Genomic DNA, 17,500 nt, shown 5'->3' on the forward strand with positions numbered 1-17,500 from the left:
GATTTTATTTGACAACATATCCAGGGTTTGGTAACTGCCTCATTAGGAGTGTGCCAAAGTATCAACTAATATCAGTGGTGTTTAGTGATATCAGTCGGGTGGTGATGGTGGGTATTAGCTAATTTTGATATTAATATTGCTGGGTATTGAATAATTTTAATGTTACAGTATTGGTATTGGCCTGAAATAATTGAATGTTGGTATTGGCAAAAATTTTGGTATTGTCCTCCCCCTATAGTACTTATATACTAATGTTAAAATCATTGATATGTCAGTAGTTGCGTATTGGTACCCCTTGTATTGGTATGTATACTATTAAACTGTTAAGAGTGTGTATGCAGTAATCGATCTTATAGCAAAGACATGATGTAGGACTCATTGCTAGTGGGCTGTAAGGGTGCCTTGGGGCTAGGTCATACTCAGAACCCTGGAGCTCTGATGTGAAGATGGGTGTGACTGCTTACTCCCTTGTGTAGTCTACAACTTGTACAGTAAACAGTAGAACTGAAGTCATCTATTCTTCTGTCTTTCTAGTGTAACCCATGTTATGCTCAGACCTTCAGTGTGGCAGAATACAATGTTTAAACTTGTGATACTGATTTATGGTTGGAAAAATGATGCTTACCAATGATTGCAAGTGGTGGTGGCTACCACAGAATGCTATTATTTAATCTGCAGTGCTTAACCAAAACACAACATGAACTCTCCACATGTTCATACAGTGAACATAGTGCAGAGTTCAACTCAAAAGCAAATGAGATCACACTTCAAGCTAAAAAATATTCATAATTCAAGCTTAAATGTGAGTTCTGTACAGTCAGAACAGAAGGTTAAATGTTTGATCATTGAAACGTGGCAGTACAAGAATGGAGTCTGATTAAACCATCCAGAACTAAATGAACACACTTGTAGACTTTTCATCTAACTCACACACTGTTTTATAGTATGATAGGATTTCCTCATGGATCATAAAGTAATTAAGGGTGTACTTTTGTTTTTTGCTGAATCCACTTATTAACCCTTTCAGGGTCCGTGCCGTAGATCTACGGCTTTACGTTGAGGGTCCAAACTGTAGCTCTACACCATGAGCTCAGCTCACTCTGATAAGCTGTGAGCAGTAAATTTGGGCCTAGATATGAGAGAATACATCTGTGGTATGTGTGCACCACATAAAACAAATCCTGCAGCACACAGTGCATAATGAGATAAAAAAAACTGAGACTACATAATTTTCGATGAAAACAGTGACTTTGCAGCGTTTTATTTTTTGTTTTTTATAGATGTATTTGCGGTTTCTTGGTCTCATTTGATAGAATGGAAGATATATTACAGAAATAGAGATGATTTTGATTGGTTTTAGTACTGGAAATGGCTTGAAACTGATCTCAAAGTAGCTGAAATGTTAAATTTTTGCCAATGTTCAAGAGTAAACAAATGACCTCACATGTCTAATATATACTAGCTGTTGGGTCTAATATACATTCACAAATGTGGTGATATTATTTGTACAATTATTACACTATTGTATAACAGTAAATCTTCTATTTTTTGGTTTGAATAAAATTTCATTATGTGAATAAAAAATCAAAATGGAATTCATTTGTAAAGCCTGAAAACATAATGAATAGAGGAAATGTTAGTTTAGTGCCAAGAATGCCTACGTTGTTTATTCTGGACCCTATTTTGAAATTGGAGTATTTTGAATTTTGCATTAAATTGGCTAAATTACCAATTTCCGATCACTTTATTTTGTAATTGAAACAGTTGACTTGGCAATTTCTTGTGCTCAATCAATAGAATAGAAGTAATACTAGTGAAATAGCTAAGACTTTGGTCGATTGGAATAATGTAATTGGCCTAAAATGGGAATCAAAGTCGGCAAAATCGCCGATGCGTAAATATCGCTGACACAACAAAATTTGCAAGAGCATAATTTCATAAATTTTCCATAAAATTTCGTACTTTTTGTTTTATTACCTTCAGAAAAAGATTCTCTACCATTTCGTAAGAAAAAATACCAAAATTATTTTTTGAAAATTCTTGGACCTTGGTGCATACTTCGAAATTTGACCTCTGGAACCTGTAAGAGTTGAGCATTTTTTTTCTTCAGTCTTATTTAGCTGTCTTGTCCACTTATCCATTTTCTCAACAAGTCACTTTCTGGGTTAGTCATCACACAAGCTCATACCATTTCATTATCTTGAATTGAACAAATTGTTGATTCTCTTACACCAAGGGCACAGGCTTCCTCCATTACATGTAAGCCTGTCACTTACCTCAGTTTTCTTCATTAGAGGCATAGTTTAATGCTTAACCCCTTGACTGTCGCACTCCCAAATTCTTATGAAATGATAGAGAATCTTTTCCCGATGGTAATGACTCCAAAAGAACGAAATTTGATGGAAAACTTATGGAATTACGCTCTCCTGAAGTTAGCGACCTTGACAATATTTACGAATCGGCGATTTCGCCCACTTTGAGCCCTATTTTCGGCTAATTCAGTTGTTCCAGTTGACCAAACTCGTAGCTATTTCTTTAGAACTCCATTTGTTCTATCGATTGAGTAAAAGAAATTGCCCATTTACTGATTCCAACTACCCAATAACGTGGTCAGAAATTTGCAATTTGGCCAATTTCACGCCAATTAAAAAATGTGCCAATTTCAGGATAGGGTCAAGAATGAACAATGCAGACATTCCTGGCTTTAAAATAACATTTTCTTTGTTCATCAGTCATGTCTTCAGGCCCCTCTGATACTACTCTTGCTCTCTATTTTTTAATTTTTATTCAAACAAAATATAGAAGATTTACTGTTATGCAGACTTCTGCAATATTGTAATAATTGTATAAATAATGTCAACCCATTCATGACTGCATATTAGAATGGGTAGTTGGACATTTATTGGACAATGACATAATTTGGTTACTTTTGAACATTGGCAAAAATCAAACATTTCCCCTATTTTGAGCTCCATTTCAAGGTTCTTTTCATAGTAAAACCAGTCAAAATCACCTCTATTTCTATAATATGTTTTCCATTCTGTCAAATGAGACCAAGAAAATGAGAATACAACCATAAATAGTATACAAAAATACACCAGAAAGTTCGCGTTTTAATCCAAAAACATGGTCGGAGATTTTTTTTTTTCTCATGCACTGCGTGGTGCAGGATTTTTTTTATATGGTGCACACAGACCCATTCTCTCGCATGTGCGCCTACCAGCTTTCTCCTGCTTGATTTGAAGTCGTTAGAATTTTTGAGTATACATGTATATACGTCAAACACGGTGGCTCGTAAGACAACGTTTTTTATTATCATCACACTGGCCGATTCCCACCAAGGCAGGGTGGCCCGAAAAAGAAAAACTTTCACCATCATTCACTCCATCGCTGTCTTGCCAGAAGGGTGCTTTACACTACAGTTTTTAAACTGCAACATTAACACCCCTCCTTCAGAGTGCAGGCACTGTACTTCCCATCTCCAGGACTCAAGTCCGGCCTGCCGGTTTCCCTGAACCCCTTCATAAATGTTACTTTGCTCACACTCCAACAGCACGTCAAGTATTAAAAACCATTTGTCTCCATTCACTCCTATCAAACACGCTCACGCATGCCTGCTGGAAGTCCAAGCCCTTCGCACACAAAACCTCCTTTACCCCCTCCCTCCAACCTTTCCTAGGCCGACCCCTACCCCGCCTTCCTTCCACTACAGACTGATACACTCTTGAAGTTATTCTGTTTCGCTCCATTCTCTCCACATGTCCGAACCACCTCAACAACCCTTCCTCAGCCCTCTGGACAACAGTTTTGGTAATCCCACACCTCCTCCTAACTTCCAAACTACGAATTCTCTGCATTATATTCACACCACACATTGCTCTCAGACATGACATCTCCACTGCCTCCAGCCTTCTCCTCGCTGCAACATTCATCACCCACGCTTCACATCCATATAAGAGTGTTGGTAAAACTATACTCTCATACATTCCCCTCTTTGCCTCCAAGGACAAAGTTCTTTGTCTCCACAGACTCCTAAGTGCACCACTCACCCTTTTCCCCTCATCAATTCTATGATTCACCTCATCTTTCATAGACCCATCCGCTGACATGTCCACTCCCAAATATCTGAATTCATTCACCTCCTCCATACTCTCTCCCTCCAATCTGATATCCAATCTTTCATCACCTAATCTTTTTGTTATCCTCATAACCTTACTCTTTCCTGTATTCACTTTCAATTTTCTTCTTTTGCACACCCTACCAAATTCATCCACCGATCTCTGCAACTTCTCTTCAGAATCTCCCAAGAGCACAGTGTCATCAGCAAAGAGCAACTGTGACAACTCCCACTTTGTGTGATTCTTAATCTTTTAACTCCACGCCTCTTGCCAAGACCCTCGCATTTACTTCTCTTACAACCCCATCTATAAATATATTAAACAACCACGGTGACATCACACATCCTTGTCTAAGGCCTACTTTTACTGGGAAATAATTTCCCTCTTTCCTACATACTCTAACTTGAGCCTCACTATCCTCGTAAAAACTCTTCACTGCTTTCAGTAACCTACCTCCTACACCATACACCTGCAACATCTGCCACATTGCCCCCCTATCCACCCTGTCATACGCCTTTTCCAAATCCATAAATGCCACAAAGACCTCTTTAGCCTCATCTAAATACTGTTCACTTATATGTATACTATGTATATATGTATACTACCAAAACAGTCAAAAGTTTAAACTTCATCTTGGCACTTTCAATATCACTAATATTCCTCTTTTATGCCATGATTAACATCCAGACTCAGCACAAGATAAGAGGCCCAAAAGGGTATGGTAAAACAGAAGAGAGTAATGGTGTGGCATGCATCCATAAAACAACCAGTGGTGTGGCTGTGGCATTGATACTTGTTACTTATACAATAAGCTCCTGAGTACTGTCATAGAAGCTAAGACGTTGTGTAGTTTTAAAAATAGGTTGGATAAATACACGAGTGGGTGTGGATGGGTGTGAGTTGGACCTGACTAGCTTGTGCTATTATGTCAGATGCCATGCTCCTCCCTTAAATGAATGTGACTGACCTGACTAGGTTAAGGCATTGGCTTCGGTGGGAGAATTGGACCTGCCTCACATGGGCCAGTAGGCCTGTTGCAGTGTTCCTTCTTTCTTATGTTCTTAGGTGCTACTGGTACCAACAGCCTAGCTAATCAGGCCATTAACCATTGGGACTGGTCTTGGTCTAGACCACATGGTCAATGACCACCAAAACTAATAACAAGTGCTCTTCAAATTTCAAGTTGTTTCTCCTTTATAAACTTTTTTTTTTTAATTTCCACAATGCATAGAAAGGGGTTTAGTTATAGGTAATACATATTTTAAGAAAAAGAGGATAAATAAGTATACAAGATATGATGTAGGGCAAAATGACAGTAGTTTGTTTGGATTATGTATTGGTAGATAAGACTGTTGAGTAGACTTCAGGATGTACATGTTTATAGAGGGGCCACAGATATATCAGATCACTTTCTAGTTGTAGCTACACTGAGAGTAAAAGGTAGATGGGATACAAGGAGAATAGAAGCATCAGGGAAGAGAGAGGTGAAGGTTTATGAACTAAAAGAGGAGGCAGTTAGGGTAAGATATAAACAGCTATTGGAGGATAGATGGGCTAATGAGAGCATAGGCAATGGGGTCGAAGAGGTATGGGGTAGGTTTAAAAATGTAGTGTTAGTGTTCAGCAGAAGTTTGTGATAACAGGAAAGTGGGTGCAGGAGGGAAGAGGAGCGATTGGTGGAATGATGATGTAAAGAGAGTAATCAGGGAGAAAAAGTTAGCATATGAGAAGTTTTTACAAAGTGGAAGTGATGCAAGGAGGGAAGAGTATATGGAGAAAAAGAGAGAGGTTAACAGAGTGGTGAAGCTATGTAAAAAGAGAGCAAATGAAAGGGTGGGTGAGATGTTATCAACAAATTTTGTTGAAAATAAGAAAAAGTTTTGGAGTGAGATTAACAAGTTAAGGAAGCCTAGAAAACAATTGGATTTGTCAGTTAAAAAATAGGAGAGGAGAGTTATTAAATGGAGAGTTAGAGGTATTGGGAAGATGGAGAGAATATTTTGAGGAATTGTTAAATGTTGATGAAGATAGGGAAGCTGTGATTTCATGTATAGGGCAAGGAGGAATAACATCTTGTAGGAGTGAGGAAGAGCCAGTTGTGAGTGTGGGGGAAGTTTGCAAGGCAGTAGGTAAAATGGAAGGGGGTAAGGCAGTTTGAATTGATGGGATAAAGATAGAAATGTTAAAAGCAGGTGGGGATATGGTTTTGGAGTGGTTGGTGCTATTATTTAATAAATGTATGGAAGAGGGTAAGGTACCTAGGGATTGGCAGAGAGCATGCATAGTTCCTTTGTATAAAGGCAAAGGGGACAAAAGAGAGTGCAAAAATTATAGGGGGATAAGTCTGTTGAGTATACCTAGTAAAGTGTATGGTAGTTATTATTGAAAGAATTAAGAGCAAGATGGAGAAGAGGATAGCAGATGAACAAGGAGGCTTTAGGAAAGGTAGGAGGTGTGTGGACCAGGTATTTACAGTGAAACATATGAGTGAACAGTATTTAGAGAAGGCTAAAGAGGTTTTTGTGGCATTTATGGATTTGGAAAAGGCGTATGACAGGGTGGATAGGGGGGCAATGTGGCAGATGTTGCAGGTGTATGGTATAGGAGGTAGGTTACTGAAAGAAGTGAAGAGTTTTTACGAGGATAATGAGGCTCAAGTTAGAGTATGTAGGAAAGAGGGAGATTATTTCCCAGTAAAAGTAGGCCTTAGACAAGGATGTGTGATGTGTCTGTGGTTGTTTAATATATTTATAGATGGGGTTGTAAGAGAAGTAAATACGAGGGTCTTGGCAAGAGGCATGGAGTTAAAAGATAAAGAATCGCACACAAAGTGGGAGTTGTCACAGTTGCTCTTTGCTGATGACACTGTGCTCTTGGGTGATTCTGAAGAGAAGTTGCAGAGGTTGGTGGATGAATTTGGTAGGGTGTGTAAAAGAAGAAAATTGAAAGTGAATACAGGAAAGAGGAAGGTTATGAGGATAACAAAAAGATTAGGTGATGAAAGATTGGATATTAGATTGGAGGGAGAGAGTATGGAGGAGGTGAATGTATTCAGATATTTGGGAGTGGACGTGTCAGCGAATGGGTCTATGAAAGATGAGGTGAATCATAGAATTGATGAGGGGAAAAGGGTGAGTGGTGCACTTAGGAGTCTGTGGAGATAAAGAATTTTGTCCTTGGAAGCAAAGAGGGGAATGTATGAGAGTATAGTTTTACCAACACTCCCGTATGGGTGTGAAGCATGGGTGATGAATGTTGCAGCGAGAAGGCTGGAGGCAGTGGAGATGTCTGAGGGCAATGTGTGGTGTGAATATAATGCAGAGAATTCGTAGTTTGGAAGTTAGGAGGAGGTGCGGGATTACCAAAACTGTTGTCCAGAGGGCTGAGGAAGGGTTGTCGAGGTGGTTCGGACATGTAGAGAGAATGGAGCAAAACAGAATGACTTTAAGAGTGTATCAGTCTGTAGTGGGAGGAAGGCGGGGTAGGGGTTGGCCTAGGAAAAGTTGGAGGGAGGGGGTAAAGGAGGTTTTGCGTGCGAGGGGCTTAGACTTCCAGCGGGCATGCGAGCGTGTTTGATAGGAGTGAATGGAGACAAATGGTTTTTAATACTTGATGTGCTGCACTCTGAAGGAGAGGTGTTAATGTTGCAGTTTAAAAACTGTAGTGTAAAACATCCTTCTGGCAAGACAGTGGTGGAGTGAATGATGGTGAAAGTTTTTCTTTTTCGGGCCACCCTGCCTTGGTGGGAATCGGCTGGTGTGATAATAAATATATAATAATAACGTGCTGTTGGAGTGTGAGCAAAGTAACATTTATGAAGGGATTCGGGGAAACCGGCAGGCTGGACTTGAGTCCTGGAGATGGGAAGTACAGTGCCTGCACTCTGAAGGAGGGGTGTTAATGTTGCAGTTTAAAAGCTGTAGAGTAAAGCACCCTTCTGGCAAGACAGTGATGGGGTGAATGATGGTGAAAGTTTTTCTTTTTCGGGCCACCCTGCCTTGGTGGGAATCGGCCAGTGTGTTAATAAAAAAAAAAAATGCATACTTCTACTACAACTTTTTTGTCTTGTGGCCTTACTACTAATTGATTGTCCCAGATGTGTTGCATACATCCTGTATATTACTGTATGTATTGTTCTTATTGCATGAACCTTCTCTCATATTGGAAGAAATTTTACTCAGCTTAGACCATTTTAATACATTTCTTAGAAGGTAAGTCGAATGGCAGGAACAACGAGCTGTTTACCTCTTTCCCTTTGGATTATTTGAATTTTCTTGTGGTATATGTGTGTGTGTGTGTGTTTGTGCTTATAGTTTCAGTTTTATTACATAGTTTCTCAGTGTATATGTTTTTATTTACTTTTTCTTTCCAGGAATGCTGAGTGATTTAATTTGTCAGAGTAGTTTTCAAAGATAAAACTTCCTTCCTACCTCCTCCCTTTCAGCTGTTAATCAAAAGACCACAAGGAAATGTATAATATAGTCCTCTCAGGGTCACGTGCTTCTGTGGGAAATGTTTTAAAAGATACATGTTTACATCAGGATAGTGGAGCACTACAAATTTGAATTAGTTAAGGTCAAGGCCTTCTCAGATTACTAATTTTTATGCATTTCTGGAGCTCTAATTAAACTGCACAGTTTTGGTCACCGTATTACAGAATGGATATAAATGTTCTGGAAAACTACAAAGGAGGATGACAAAGTTGATCCCATGTATCAGAAATCTTCCTTATGAGGATAGACCGAGGGCCCTGAATCTGCACTCTAGAAAGGCGTAGAATTAGGGGGCATATGATTGAGTGAATGGAGACGAATGGTACTTGGGACCTGACGATCTGTTGGAGTGTGAGCAGAGTAATATTTAGTGAAGGGATTCAGGGAAACCAGTTATTTTCATATAGTCAAACTTGAGTACTGGAAATGGGAAGTACAATGCCTGCCCTTTAAAGGAGGGGTTTGGGATATTGGCAGTTTGGAGGGATATGTTGTGTATCTTTATACGTATATGCTTCTAAACTGTTGTATTCTGAGCATCTCTGCAAAAACAGTGATAATGTGTGTGTGGTGAAAGTGTTGAATGATGATGAAAGTATTTTCTTTTTGGGGATTTTCTTTCTTTTTTGGGTCACCCTGCCTCGGTGGGAGACGGCTGACTTGTTGAAAAAAAAAAAAATGATTGAGGTGTATAAATGGAAGACTGGAATAAATAAAGGGGATGTAAATAGCATGCTGAAAATATCTAGCCTAGACAGGACTCGCAGCAATGGTTTTAAGTTGGAAAAATTCAGGTTCAGGAAGGATATGGGAAAGCACTGGTTTGTTAGTAGGGTTGTGGATGAGTGGAACAAACTCCCAAGTACAGTTATAGAGGCTAAAATGTTGTGTGGTTTTAAAAATAGGTTAGATAAATACATGAGTGGGTGTGAGTTGGACCTGATTAGCTTGTGCTACTAGGTCAGTTGCCATGTTCCTTCCTTAAGTGAATGTGACCTGACCTGACTAGGTTGGGGCATTGGCTTAAACCGATAGGAGACTTGGACCTGCCTCGCATGGGCCAGTAGGCTTGCTGCGGTGTTCCTTCTTACTTATGTCTTATACCATTTACTGTATACAGTATTTAATAGAAGTTGTGGATTTATTGCTGCAGGAAAGATAAATTATCTCTACAGTAGCTCTCCTTTGAAGGGAGATTCTTTGATGTTAATGAGGGACTCTTGATCTAAGGAATTGGACCTGTGCTCTCCTTCCTTGGATCAGCCCTGGAGCTGTATGATCTATAAGCTTAGTGCTCCCCATGATAATGCAGTTAGCTCTTGTGACACTTTTAACAAGCTTAATGATAGACTGGTTTTTGTTTACAATACAGTATTTTGTTCTATCCTGTGAAGTTATTGGGTATGGAGAATCTGGAAACTTTAGCACCTCAGGTTTCCAGAGTCCTAACATTTGCCGATTTATGATGCTCACTCGTATTACAGGTGCAGAATATGCTTTATTTTGTTTGGCCAAAATGGTTGATAAATAATTTCTGTATTTTCAGAAAGATGGAATGTCAGTTTTTGAGCATGAGAATCCTGACATTGTGTGCCTACAGGAAACCAAGTGTGCTATTGCAAAACTACCCAATGATATCAAGGACATCAATGGTTACAAAAGTTACTTCATGTCTGGTAAATTTTTTTTTTTCTGAGAATAGCTTTTCTTTGCTTTGCTACACATTTAATAATAACTTATTTGTCAATTACAGGTATATTTTCCTACTTGTACTTTCACTCCGGTCACACTACACATCCATGTACACAATTCACAGGCTGCAGTTTGTGCCCCTTGTTCATTTTTCTGTTAATTCATTGACAGTTGTTTATTACAACTTAATATAAGTTAATATACTATATCCTATAAATTAAAATGAACTAGAAATTTACTCCTCATTATATGTTAATATGTTACAGCTAAACTAGATGGGTACTCTGGTGTTGGGCTCATCTCCAAGTTAGAGCCGCTGGTCGTGACTTATGGCATCAAGGATAAGGCACATGACGATGAAGGACGCTGTATCACTGCAGAATATGAAAAATTTTATTTAGTCACTGTTTGTAAGTATTGTAGGACTCAAAACTTTCAGCATAATGGATTTTTTTTTTTTTTGCTGAAGTGGACACCCCTTAACCCTGTTAATTCATTTTATTGGATGTTTACTGTACTGATACTTGGACTAGATTCTATACCAAGTGTTATTATCTCGGACTGAAGTTGTTACTCTATATAAATCAAATATAGGCAGAAAACTTTTAACATTTTCTTAATTTCTTTAGAAGTTCCAAAGGAGAATAACATCAGTGGGTAAGAGAGAGAGAAAAGTAAAAGTAAATGAACTAATGGAGGAGACAGTGGGAGGTATATTCATTTATTAGTAGAAAGGTGGGCTAGAGAGAGAGAATACAGATATTGAAATTCAGGGTAATTTTGAGAATATGAATGCTAGTGTTGGAGAATGGTGTGGGATTAAAAGGTGATATAATAATAAGTGGGAGTTACCTCAGCTGCTGTTTCTGATAACACAGTTCTGGAAGATTGAGGGAAAAATGTTAAGGCTGATGATGGAATTTTGGTGTGTGTAAGACGGGGAAATTAAAAATTAGCATATAAAAGAACAAGGTAACGAGTCACAAACTTTTCAATGAAAAATTGCATATCAGATTGGAAGGATAGTATAGAGGAAGTAAAAGTATTTAGATTTTTTTTTTTTTAACAAGTCGGCCGTCTCCCACCGACGCAGGGTGACCCAAAAAAGAAAGAAAATCCCCCAAAAGAAATACTTTCATCATTCAACACTTTCACCTCACTCTCACGTAATCACTGTTTTTGCAGAGGTGCTCAGAACACAACAGTTTAGAAACATATACCTATAAAGATACACAGCATATCCCTCCAAACTGCTAATATCCCGAACCCTTCCTTTAGAGTGCAGGCATTGTACTTCCCATTTCTAGGACTCGAGTCCTGCTATATAAAAATAACCGGTTTCCCTGAATCCCTTCACTGAATATTACCCTGCTCACACTCCAACAGCTCGTCAGGTCCCAAATACCATTCTTCTCCATTCACTCCTATCTAACACGCTCGCGCACGCTTGCTGGAAGTCCAAGCCCCTCGCCCACAACACCACCTTTACCCCCTCCCTCCAACCTTTCCGAGGACGACCCCTACCTCACCTTCCTTCCCCTACAGATTTATACGCTCTGTCATTCTACTTCGATCCATTCTCTCTAAATGACCAAACCACCTCAACAACCCTTCTTCAGCCCTCAGACTAATACTTTCATTAACTCTACACCTTCTCCTAATTTCCATACTCCAAATGTTCCAAATGCAGAAAGAAAGCTTGTTACAATGTTCTTGTTTCTCCAGATGTTCCAAATGCAGGAAGAAAACTTGTTACGTTGGACAAAAGGATGGATTGGGATCCCAAGTTTCTCAAATACCTTAAAGACCTTGATGCAAAAAAACCCATTATTGTGTGTGGGGACCTCAATGTGGCACACAATGAAATTGGTAAGTTGACATTTGCATTCTTTCTCAAACTTTGGGATTCTTGTAATTATTTTTTTGTTTTTGTTTTTTAACACACCGCCTGTCTCCCACTGAAGCAGGGTGACCTAAAAAAACAAAAAAAACTTTCACCATATAATCACTGTCAATGCAGAGGCGCTCAGATACGACAGTTTAGAGGTCACTACAAACAGCCAATATCCCAAACTCCTCCTTTAAAGTGCAGGCATTGTACTTCCCATCTCCAGGACTCTAGTCTGGCTGACTGGTTTCCCTGAATCTCTTCAAAAAATATTAGTTATTGTAAAATAAATTAATGTGAGTGTTAACTGTAGCAATCTCAGAAAGCAAAGAGTTTGCATAAATGGGGAGAAATCAGAATGGGGGCACGTCACAAGCGGTGTTCCACAGGGGTCAGTGTTGGGCCCCTTGTTGTTCACAATTTACATAAACGATATAGATTAGGGAGTAAATAACGACATGAGCAAATTTTGCTGATGACACCAGAATAGGCCGTCCAATTCATTCTATTGAGGACATTATTCAAATTATCCTGGAGTGCACTAGACTGATGCAGTGGTCGGAGAAGTGGCAGATGTAGTTTAATATAGACAAATGCAAAGTTATAAATGTTGGACAGGACTATAACCATGCCATGTACACTTCGAGAGTGTACAAATCTGTAGTGGAGGGAAGGCGGGGTAGGGGTTGGCCTAGGAAAGATTGGAGGGAGGGGGTAAAGGAGGTTTTGTGTGCGAGGGGCTTGGACTTCCAGCAAGCATGCATGAGCGTATTTGATAGGAGTGAATGGAGACAAATGGTTTTTAATATTTGACGTGCTGTTGGAGTGTGAACAAAGTAACATATGTGAAGGGATTCAGGGAAACCGGCACTCTGGATTTGAGTCCTGGAGAGGGAAGTACAGTGTCTGCACTTTGAGGAGGGGTGATAATGTTGCAGTTTTATAAACTAGTGTAAAGCACCCCTCTGGCAAGACAGTGATGGAGTGAATGATGATTCCCACCCTGCCTTTGTGGAAATTGGCCGATGTGCATACTAAAGGTATGCACATGAGCCTCAGTATAAACAAGCTTACAAACTTAATTAGATGCTGAGTGGCATATTACACACCTTGTTTACATGTCCTGTTGAGTCATACACTGTGTGGACCCGCCTGATTCTATATTTTTTTTTATTTCCTTGGTGTGACAAGGTGGGAGGACACACACACCATTGACCTGAGGCATAAAATTACAGCTGGCAGAAAATTTAAGGCCTACAGAAATTCATGTTTATATACATTGTGTTCAGTACCTGCATATATTTACATCATCCACAGTTCCAGTGTTAAAAGAAGTGCAATGGGCATCTGCCTGGATGCATGCTGTGAAGATGTCAGTGGAGTTCATTGTAGGACAAAATACAGACTATTATCTTCAGTCTCCTGTGTATCATTAAATCTACCACAGGAAAGCTTGTAACTGTCCTAAAACTTGGACAAGAAATTTTAGATCCTAATACTTTGGAAACTCATCCTTGTCTTCACTTTCTTTGTTCTCCTTCCTCAACTTCTCGGTGTCTTTATTAGTCAGCTCACATCATATGATGTGATATCTACGTTGACTGCATTGTTCTTGCAAAGTGATACCAATGACTTTGCAAAGTGAGGCACAACACTTCTGTGCCAGACATGGCAGAATCAATAACAGCATATCCTTCATATCCCTGATTTTGGCTAAATTGTTCACATGCCATGGAAAGTATGTCAAATTCACCTGTGCAGTAGGACCCCACTTTGCTGTGTTTCGCCTTACGCTGTTCCGCTAATACGGCAATTTCAAATTACAGCCAAAATTTGCTATATGGCAAGCGGTCTTTCAAATACGGCGTGCCCCACCTTGTTTGTTTACATTCTCCTTGAGCACATCTGTTATGTCAGGAAACTTTCCAAAATTTCAAGTGTTTTAAAGTTATTGCGTATTTTTTTTTCTCTCTCTCTCTCAACAAGTTGGCAGTCTCCCACCGAGGCAGGGTGACCCAAAAAAGAAAGAAAATCCCCAAAAAGAAAATACTTTCATCATCATTCAACACTTTCACCACACTCACACATTATCACTGTGTTTGCAGAGGTGCTCAGAATACAACAGTTTAGAAGCATATACGTATAAAGATACACAACATATCCCTCCAAACTGCCAATATCCCAAACCCCTCCTTTAAAGTGCAGGCATTGTACTTCCCATTTCCAGGACTCGAGTCCAACTACAGTGGACCCCCGCATACCGCACGCATCGCATACCGTACAATCCGCATACCGCTCGCTTTTTTCGCAAAAATTTTGCCTCGCATACCGCCCAAAAACCCCCTCTCCTCCCTTAGTCCGAGACGCGTCCAATGTGCGGCCTGAGCCACGCTCACATGTTCCGCCGGTGGCATTGTTTACCAGCCAGCCTCCGCGGTAACATCCAAGCATACAATCGGAACATTTTGTATTATTACAGTGTTTTTGGTGATTTTTTCTGGAAAATAAGTGACCATGGGCCCCAAGAAAGCTTCTAGTGCCAACCCTACAGCAATAAGGGTGAGAATTACTATAGAGATGAAGAAAAAGATCATTGATAAGTATGAAAGTGGAGTGCGTGTCTCCGAGCTGGCCAGGTTGTATAATAAACCCCAATCAACCATCGCTACTATTGGTGGTACAGCTGCTGCTGCACTGTCAGCTGCTGCTGCACTGTCAGCTGCTGCTGCACTGTCAGCTGCTGCTGCACTGTCAGCTGCTGCTGCACTGTCAGCTGTTGCTGCTGCTGTTGTACCACCGTCAGCTGCTGCTGCTGCTGTAGCATCGTCTGCTGCTGCTGTAGCATCGTCTGCTGCTGCTGCTGTAGCATCGTCTGCTGCTGCTGCTGTAGCATCGTCTGCTGCTGCTGCTGTAGCATCGTCTGCTGCTGCTGCTGTAGCATCGTCTGCTGCTGCTGCTGTAGCATCGTCTGCTGCTGCTGCTGTAGCATCGTCTGCTGCTGCTGCTGTAGCATCGTCTGCTGCTGCTGCTGTAGCATCGTCTGCTGCTGCTGCTGTAGCATCGTCTGCTGCTGCTGCTGTAGCATCGTCTGCTGCTGCTGCTGTAGCATCGTCTGCTGCTGCTGTAGCATCGTCTGCTGCTGCTGTAGCATCGTCTGCTGCTGCTGTACCACCGTCAGCTGCTGCTGCTGCTGCTGTAGCACCGTTGTTGGTGTGGCTTATTGAGAATACCAAGAAACAATTAACCCCAGAGGATTTGCCACCCAGGATAACCCAAAAAAGTCAGTGTCATCGAAGACTGTCTAACTTATTTCCATTGGGGTCCTTAATCTTGTCTCCCAGGATGCAACCCACACCAGTCGACTAACACCCAGGTGAACAGGGAAAAATGCCTGGAACTAGTGCTCATATTGGTGAATTTAAAGCCAGCAAAGGTTGGTTTGAGAGATTTAAGAATCGTAGTGGCATACACAGTGTGATAAGGCCTGTTCTGGAAGAAAATACCAAACAGGACCTACAGTACTCAAGAGGAAAAGGCACTCCCAGGACACAGTGTCTCATCAGTCATTGCTGCATCTTCAATAAAGGTAAGTGTCATTTATTCTTCATTTAGTAGAGTAGTACATGCACAATATATATTGTGCATGTACTACTCTACTATTGTGCATGTATCCTTCTCTTTGTGTGTAGGAAAATGTATATTTCATGTGGTAAATTTTTTTTTTCATACTTTTGGGTGTCTTGCACGGATTAATTTGATTTCCATTATTTCTTATGGGGAAAATTCATTCGCATACCGAACATTTCGCATAACCATCAGCCCTCTTGCACGGATTAAGGTCGCTATGCGGGGGTCCACTGTATATGAAAATAACCGGTTTCCCTGAATCCCTTCACTAAATATTACCCTGCTCACACTCCAACAGATCGTCAGGTCCCAAGTACCATTCGTCTCCATTCACTCCTATGTAACACGCTCTCGCACGCTTGCTGGAAGTCCAAGCCCCTCACCCACAAAACCTCCTTTACCCCCTCTCTCCAACCCTTTCGAGGATGACCCCTACCCCTCCTTCCTTCCCCTATAGATTTATATGCTTTCCATGTTATTCTACTTTGATCCATTCTCTCTAAATGACCAAACCCCTCCTCTGCCCTCTTGACTAATGCTTTTATTAACTCCACACCTTTTCCTAATTTCCACACTCCGAATTTTCTGCATAATATTTACACCACACATTGCCCTTAGACATGACATCTCCACTGCCTCCAACCATCTCTTCGCTGCTGCATTTACCACCCAAGCTTCACATCCATATAAGAGTGTTGGTACTACTATACTTTCATACATTCCCTTCTTTGCCTCCATAGATAACGTTTTTTGACTCCACATATACCTCAACGAACCACTCGCCTTTTTTCCCTCATCAATTCTATGATTAACCTCATCCTTCATAAATCCATCTTCCAACACGTCAACTCCCAAGTATCTGAAAACATTCACTTCTTCCATACTCCTCCTCCCCAATTTGATATCCAATTTTTCTTTATCTAAATCATTTGATACCCTCGTCACCTTACTCTTTTCTATGTTCACTTTCAACTTTCTACCTTTACACACATTCCCAAACTCATCCACTAACCTTTGCAATTTTTCTTTAGAATCTCCCATAAGCACAATATCATCAGCAAAAAGTAACTGTGTCAATTCCCATTTTGAATTTGATTCCCCATAATTTAATCCCACCCCTCTCCCAAACACCCTAGCATTTACTTCTTTTACAACCCCATCTATAAATATATTAAACAACCATGGTGACATTACACATCCCTGTCTAAGACCTACTTTTACTGGGAAGTATTCTCCCTCTCTTCTACACACCCTAACCTGAGCCTCACTATCCTCATAAAAACTCTTTACAGCATTTAGTAACTTACCACCTATTCCATATACTCGCAACATCTGCCACATTGCTCCTCTATCCACTATCATATGCCTTTTCTAAATCCATAAATGCAATAAAAACTTCCCTACCTTTATCTAAATACTGTTCACATATATGTTTCAATGTAAACACTTGATCTACACATCCCCTACCCACTCTGAAGCCTCCCTGCGCATCCGCAATCCTACATTGTCTTGCATCTAATTCTTTCAATTATAACCCTACCGTATACTTTTCCTGGTATACTCAGTAAACTTATTCCTGTATAATTTTTACAGTCTCTTTTGTCCCCTTTCCCTTTATATAAAGGGACTATACGTGCTCTCCGCCAATCCCTTGGTACCTTCCCCTCTTTCGTACATTTATT

General features: G+C 40.3%; 1 protein-coding gene across 3 annotated transcripts in view; it reads left to right on the plus strand.

Annotated features, from left to right (window-relative positions):
* LOC128696980 (DNA repair nuclease APEX1) overlaps window positions 1–17,500 on the plus strand; it is a 66,249-nt gene that overhangs the window by 30,733 nt on the left and 18,016 nt on the right. For all 3 annotated transcript variants that reach the window (XM_053788438.2, XM_053788441.2, XM_053788439.2), the window contains 3 exons: window positions 10,158–10,287; window positions 10,570–10,713; window positions 12,029–12,172. In XM_053788438.2, the coding sequence (XP_053644413.1) occupies window positions 10,158–10,287; window positions 10,570–10,713; window positions 12,029–12,172 (418 nt within the window). The remainder of the gene's footprint in view (window positions 1–10,157; window positions 10,288–10,569; window positions 10,714–12,028; window positions 12,173–17,500) is intronic.

This window comes from Cherax quadricarinatus, chromosome 49 (assembly GCF_038502225.1).
Source record: "Cherax quadricarinatus isolate ZL_2023a chromosome 49, ASM3850222v1, whole genome shotgun sequence".
Lineage (NCBI taxonomy): Eukaryota > Metazoa > Arthropoda > Malacostraca > Decapoda > Parastacidae > Cherax > Cherax quadricarinatus.